The 7,583-nt window shown below is 40.4% G+C and overlaps 1 protein-coding gene across 2 annotated transcripts; it reads right to left on the bottom strand.

Moving 5' to 3' along the window:
• Nucleotides 1–483: 483 nt before the first annotated feature.
• On the bottom strand, nucleotides 484–7,101 carry LOC104591549 (S-adenosyl-L-methionine-dependent methyltransferases superfamily protein). Of its 2 annotated transcripts, none has more exons than XM_010250429.3 (5): nucleotides 6,789–7,101; nucleotides 5,699–5,841; nucleotides 5,203–5,387; nucleotides 1,269–1,382; nucleotides 484–1,159 (listed from the first exon to the last, which is right to left on the bottom strand). In XM_010250429.3, the coding sequence occupies exons 1-5, from the start codon at nucleotides 7,041–7,043 to the stop codon at nucleotides 1,053–1,055; spliced, it is 804 nt and encodes a 267-aa protein (XP_010248731.1). In that variant the 5' UTR covers nucleotides 7,044–7,101; the 3' UTR covers nucleotides 484–1,052. The 2 variants fall into 2 exon arrangements, with proteins under 2 accessions (XP_010248731.1, XP_010248723.1); XM_010250421.3 differs by having other exon boundaries at nucleotides 484–1,197; nucleotides 6,789–7,097.
• Between the last annotated feature and the right edge of the window lie 482 nt (nucleotides 7,102–7,583).

Below are 7,583 nucleotides of genomic sequence, written 5' to 3'. Positions count from 1 at the left end.
AAGGACTTGTATGCGTCCATCTTCTGCAGGTAACAGATGACTCTCTCTGATGTGGTCAACCTTTGTAAAAATGAAATTGTCACCAATACGAGGATTAAATTCCTCTTCACCAATTTAATCGTAACCATGGTGTAAATGCAACCGAGGGACCAAAATATTTCTTTGTAACACTGGTGGCTCTACTAATTACGGCTACAGTCAACAACAGTGGTTGATCAAAAACATGAAGAATGCCTTAGTTTCTCATTTTCTACCAGTGGATGAGACATGGTAACCTTTCAAGTTTGTAAGTGCATAGAGATGGATAAAATAACATCTGGCAATTGCAAAACCAAACCCCACTCCCAGCTAATAATTATACCCAAAGGCAACCAAAAGGGGTTTAATAACGACCCTTTACGACAAGGGTTCAGCATGAAGACGCTTGTAACACAAATGCAGACATGAAAATGGATGGTGGGAAAACCCATGAAAACCTACTCAGAACCTTTCAACCTACAATCATTTTATTCACCAGTGGAAGTGCATATGACTTGTAGAAGTTCTGTATAAACTGAGAAACTGAGGGGAGAGTACGGATAACTTTATATGCCTTGGGGTTCTTTTCCAAGTGTTGGAAAACTCTGGTATATGTAATTGCTTCACTAGGATGTTTCTGTTCCTAGAAAACCCAAAACCCATCTTACCACAAAAGCCACCTTCTTGTACAAAATTGCTCGTGCTTCTTGCAACATTCTTTTATTTTTTTGGTAACCAAAACTTGACAGGGCCCAAAATTTCTTTTTTGAATTGTGAAAACTGAAAAACCCATTAGTCCATTACGATAGTTAGTCTTGTAGGTGAGCCCTCAAATTTGACAATATCATCTGGACACATTAAGGAGAATGTGGTTGCGCCTCGGCAGAATCATATCAACTTGGTAGGACCGTTCAAACTTCAAATGGAATGCCGCATTTCCCATCAATAGAATGTTAGGAACAAGGCAGGCTCTCCTCATCTTCCTTTCCCGATTATAGCTAATTTCTTCATGATGAAATTCAAATATCTAGTCTTCAACCTCGTTTCCACTGTTTTTTTTTACTAAAACAAGAATCACAACTCGACTGCTGTGATAATCTGGATGCCACTGTGTTGGATCCACATGCCCAATTATGAAATCCTTCATTGCAGCATCCAAGAAGTATTCAAGAATAGCATCTACCAAAGGAGAACAAGGATTAAGATGTACTGTAATAGGATACCAAATAAGAATGAATTCTAGAATTTACCATTTCGGAGCTCTCCCACCAATAAAATTGTTGTCTGGGCTCCACAAAGTTTCCGCAGTGTTACCAACAGATCTGCAACCGCCCCTTCACTATAAATTACATCTGAACCAAGTACTGAAACATGAAAGCATTGATGTAAGATTGGACCCAGTATGGAGTTCTGACTTCAAAATATCATAGCTAGTAAAAAAAAGGAAGAAACTTAGAATGACATGTAAGATTCAAGTGCAGATTTCACTAATTGCAATCCATTTTGATGCTGGGGGAAAAGAGTTAGAACAGAAGGTTCAATAAGGATGCCCTGCCAGCATGAAATTCATGTCTCAGATATGCAAACAGTTCAAATGTCAGATACCAACCCAATTATTGCTCCATCTACAAGAACCTTCCAGTACAAAATATACCCTGATAGGATGTTCCATTCGAGGTATAACATTCTTCCCAACTAGCAGAAAAGAAATCCTGAACTTAACTAGGATTCCCAAGACTGGATCTTTAGGTTTTACCCAAGGCAACAAACTGTGAGGTGTAAAAATAACATTATGTCCTATGTATGGGAGGTTGTCTTCTTCCCATTATCTGGACCTAATTTATCTTTTTCATTTACTGCTCAAGTGCTTCACCATAATTTGGTTGAAGGTAGATTAGATAGATTGCTTGGAACATACCATGACCGACTGCTTTGTTTTCAGTTCAATAGTCCATATATTCTCGGTATTCTATTGTTACAGGAGCAATGAAATGAAAAAAAAAAAAACTAGATAATTTAAATTTCAACTCCACATTTTCGTTTTGAGCTCTTAAAAATTGCTATTTTAGAACTCAACTCAACTTGTCCTTAATCCCAAGTATTTGGGGTCAGCTACACTAGTACTGTCCTGCCGCTCTACTCTATCAACAGCCATATTTTCTGACAAATAGTAAGTCATCAAATCATTCTTTTACCACTTCAGATCACGATTCCTTTGGTCTTCCCCTTGCTCATTCAGAGCCTTCTATTTATACCACCCCTCCCAATAGCCCAGATAACCAGGACCAACATTGGGTAATGGCCTTCTATTTGTACCAAGTCACTCCTCACTGTTGTAGTACTTGTCTTGGAACTCAAAAATAATAAACAGAAAACTCAACCGCAAAATCCATTTTGAGAGGGAAGAAACAAGCAAAGATAAAGAAGAGAGGGAATAAAAGAATGGAGAAAGAACACTCAATTGTGGGAGCCATTGTGAGTCCCCATGAACTTATATTAACTCCTGGAAGTAATCTGAAAAATCACAAGTATGGCTCTGGTCAGGCAGTAAAAATGAAATAAACAAATAAAATAAACCCATATTGCCCAATGACAACAAGGCACAATAAGTACATAATACTAGGCCTGCTTTTCAACACTCGCCATCAAACCGAGCATAGAGATTAACCATGCATAGCTTAATTCGGCTGCACGTTAATAATACCCTTTGTGAACACATGATCCAACTGTCCATTTGAACCAAAATAAGGAAGGCAGACTTCTCCTGGAGCCACATGTTTTTTAACAAAATGCCTGTTAACTTAAATGTGTTTAGTCCTATTATGTTGTATCAAACTATGGACTATATTGATCACAGCTTGATTATCAATCAAAGTACACTCTCATAGGTTCATCATATTTAATTCTCAAATTGCCCAATTGTGACCAAAACCCAAAGCAATTTTGAGACACCATAAGCCATTGCCTTGTACTTTGTTTCAGAACTGAAGCAAGCAACAACAAACTGCACAGCAGGGGGTGGCTATGGCATGGAACACAAGGTACGTGGCTACCATGAATGGGTAGGTGGGTTTTTTTTTTCTATCTCAGTTCATTTTCAGAACAGGGACGGTTATGAATGGCTGTTGACAACATTGTATTGGCCGCAGGTTAATGATCAGAGGGAAATGAGCTGCTCCCTTGTGGCACCCCAAAAAAGTTGCTCCCTACTAATCCAAGTGTTTTAAAAGGCATGGGAGGTGTACGCCTGGTGATTCTCCTCGAAGCGAGGCGCCACCAAAACGCCCTTAGGCGTATGCCAAAGGCATTGATGCCTCTGAGGCATATGCTTCAGGTGCAAGAGGTGTACACCTCATACACCTCAGAGGCATCAACAAACCCTCCCCCCCCCCCCTTTCTTCTTAATATAAAATGTCTTTATTAAGAGAAAGAGAGAAAGATGAGATCCTCCTTCCTCTTCATCCCCCTCCTCTTAAGGAGGCTTAAGCCTCCTTGTATTCGGGAAGCTTATGCCTCTTACATTTTGAACTATGCACCTCATGCCTTCAAGTAGTGGAACACCTTGCATCATGCCTCCGCATTAGTGTTTTAAAAGGCATGGGGAGGTGTACACCTGGAGACATGCCCCTCGAGGTGCCCCCAAAATGCCTTGATGCATATGCCAAAGGCATTGTTGCCTCTGAGGCATATGCTTCATACACCTTTTGCAATGCATGCCTCATAAAAGAGTAACTTTTATAAAAGAGAGAAAGGCAAGTACATGAGATGATGTACAAAAGGCTAGTCACACACAGGTTACAAAGGCATTATACTATTGCTATATAAGTTTTCCCTATGAGCACCAGACTTGGCTAATTTATCTGCAACAGAGTTTAAATTCCTGGGAATCCAGATTAAAGATGCATTCAAGGAAGAGTTTTCCAATAGGGCTAGGTTTCTATAGCTGGGATGGTGATAGGTTTCTATAGCTGGTTGACTAGAGCTGCAAGTCAGGTTGCCCAACTTAAAGAATCTCAATTCCATAGGGCTCAGGTTAGGGGTCAGGCCCATTGAAATTTTAACAAATTCCCAACCCAATATGACCCAAGTTGCACTCCTATGGATGGCACCTATTTCCCCACCCCTTTGATACATACCTTGTTATTGCTAGTTCCTTTAACCTTCAACATTGACATTGGAAGGTCCTAAAAGCCCCAACTGCTCCAATCTAGCATAGAGATTGGCAAATTTCTGTTGCACATCATGCTTAATATGCTGTTGCATCACCTCCAAATCCCCTCTAGTCAATGTGTTCCCTGTTTCTTGTGCAATTTGATGTTGATCTTCCTGCACAGCCATGGATCTACCAAAATATCAATCTAGTGCTCTAATAGAGGCAATTACTTGGTGTAATGGTAAAATCTCTAGCTGACAAATGAAAAAACACAAGTTCAAGTCTGAGAGCAGCCACTTTGTGCAAAAAATGCCAAAAGGTTAGAACCATAGCAACTAGCTAAATAGCTTCTACTATAGCAACTAGCTATGGTAGAAACAGAAAAAGAATTCTTTATTCAGTCCTTAGTGGGGAAAAACAATAGAATGAAATGTTGTATTCTCTACAAGACCTGTTGCCACTCTTTTATTGACCCAAAATTGCAATTTCCAACTCATACTTGGATTCTAATTCCTATTTGTATTCGGACTTCAAAAAAAGTAGAAACTTCCTTTTCAAACATAGACACTATAACTCTCTAGTTCTACTAAATATAAGAAATCCAAAATTACTAAAAATAGTAAGTCGCATTTACTATAAATAGTAATGGATGATTACTTTAAATAGAAATTACAAGAATTACTATAAATACTAATGGGGTCCACCGGTGATTGGTCAATCTGTTGACTTGACTTTTGAACATGATTGCAAAACCCAGAAATCAGTCATCTTGAAGCCTTTATTTGGGGCATTTCCACATATCAGATGACTAAACCCTATTTAATTTAAAATACACCATAGTTCAATTGTAAGAATGAGACACTACCAGATTGAACAAGGTAAAATTCATGTAACTCAACCACCATCACTATATATAGAATTTGAAAGAGTTAGAAGTAAATTAACGAACTAAAACAAATAAAAAAGCAAGACCCTGGAAGCACCGAACACTTTATAACTTGTCAGGAAATCCAGAGAGAGAAGCTAATTACCATAATCAGGCAGAGGCTCAATTAATTCAGAATCAGGGTCATCCCCCCATATGAGCTCACTTACTGTTGCAGATCCTCGTACATCCCTGTCTATTACATTAGCTTCAACATTCTTCCTTAGAAGCCTCAGCCGATCAGGCAGATCAGTAAGAGTAACTTGACCGCCCAGCATAGCTGCAATGCAACTGCAAACAGGAATAAAAATTGTACATCTACTGCAGGCAACCGAAAACCCAAGTACTAATGTAAAGTTCCAAGGCAATGGAAGAACCTGATAATAAAACCTAAAAGCACTTTGTTCAATCAAATCAGTGACTTGGACTGACTGATTGGTGGACCTTCTCTCAAATGGCAGCCTATTTGGTATTATTTTCATGCCTGGCTCCATGTAAGAGGTTGCCACCCATTAAGTTGTTGATTAACAAATTATATTAAATGCACAATAAATTAATTGACTTCTTTGCTGTGTTTCTATAGAATTTGTAATCAATTTTACCCAACTAATCCACAGCCTGAGCCCAATTCGACCACCTTTTTGCCCTGAAGAACAAGCCTCCCCGAGTCCACTGCATGCTCTAGGAACTTCCCCAAAACAACTCCACTGTCCCACATTACTGCTCCAGTTACTCCAGGTGTGCTCTGCAATTTAAAACTAAAAAAATTAGAACAGAAATATCCATCCAAATTATCTTTCACCTCCTGATTTCCCTATTCGAATTATAATATTGGAATATGTCATAATGCAGATCAATCATCTGTTTCGGAAAATTGTATGGCACTTTAATTCCAAGGTAAATCAACCTAGTACAAATTTTCAAGTGCCTCGATGAGAAGACTTGCCCACTGTCCTAATCAGATCAGCATCAATTTCCTGGAGATTACCATGCAGGCGACGACACTACAAAAGGACTGTATCACGAGTAGCCCACACGTACCCGCTAACTAGATGTCTTGACCATTCTTAGACACTAGAAGATTTGAGATCCCGTATAGTTTCTTTTGTATTTCCAACTTCGAAAATAGGGTTCTTAGTCACATGGACTGTTGCAGTTTTCACCTCCTATAGTTGTAATTGATACGGCTGCCTGACGTGGAAGCTGACGACATCGCTGATTCAGGCACCCCCTTGCGAGCTGGCAGCCAGACGAGGGTGAACCTTGCCGCCATGAGAGAATCGTAACAACCTCCCCTGTTTTACAACTAAATAACCAACCGAATATTTTCTGCTATCGGTTGCGAACTTGCGATTTGACGGCCTATGATTAGGTTCTAGCTTTTGTTTGTTAGTAGAAACGGTCGAAGAATTGGAGTCTATAAATTGTATCGTCCTCTTTTTTAAAGAACATCTTAACTTCTGCCTTACTACTTAATCGATTGCCTACTTACCGTCTCTGTGAGCAGTGCCCGAGCACTATAGCCCGAGGTAGAAGAAAGCCCTCTTATCCGCCCCGAGAAGAGAGCGATACCAGTTATAGTTGTTGTTGGGTTGGTCTTCTAATTGTAGGGAAGTTAGGGAATGCTGGAATGGCGAGCCGGCAAAAGCACACATTGAAGGTAGAAAAGGAAGGGAATAGTCGGAATCATACCATGGAGGAAGGAGACTGAAAGATGGTGAGGCGATGGCCACATGCCTCGATATCGAGGAGCAGTGACGATTGGCGGACGAAGGCATTCTGCTTGCAGAGGGTGGGCTGTTGAATTGCCCACAGCAGCAGTATCTCCTCCGCCGAGTCACGAACAAGTCGAATTGGCGTCTCGTACGAGCCAATAAGCACCAAATCCTCCGCAGCCTCTGCTTCTACATCGCCGACTACCGACTCAACCATATCACTCACACACATTCTCTGCGACAATCAGAGTTCAGACTCGGGAGTTTTTGGCATTTACTTGTTATTTCAACTTCCTTTTTATCGGACAATTTTTCGAGGGTTTTCCTGATGTGCTGCAGCCTGACCGAGTACAGCTTGAGACGGGATCTGCTCCTGACATGTACATCCACCGTTCATTGAGAATATCTCTCGTGAACAATAATTGATAAGTACGGGAGATATTCTCAATGGACGGTAGGATATGCGTGTGAGGAGCAGATCCGGTCTTCTGTGGAGAGAAGCCAATTCAGCAGTAAGACATTTTTTTTTTGAGACGGGATCTGCTTCTCACGCGCACATCCTATCATGCATTGGGAGCATCTCCCACTTATTAGTTATAATTAATGGGAGATGTTCTCAATGCACTGTGGATATGCCTGTAAGGCGCCTATTTGTGAGAGTAGATCCCATTACTTTTTTTCTCCCATGGGCCAAATTGGGATCAGCTCTTCACACCGATCTCACATGAATGATAATGGATAAGTACGGAAGATGCATGGTGGGATGTATCTG

This window comes from Nelumbo nucifera, chromosome 3 (genome assembly GCF_055504915.1).
Source record: "Nelumbo nucifera cultivar China Antique chromosome 3, China Antique-T2T, whole genome shotgun sequence".
Taxonomy (NCBI): Eukaryota; Viridiplantae; Streptophyta; class Magnoliopsida; order Proteales; family Nelumbonaceae; genus Nelumbo; species Nelumbo nucifera.
The sequence above is the reverse complement of the archived record's forward strand: the minus strand, read 5'-3'. Positions and strand labels throughout refer to the sequence as shown.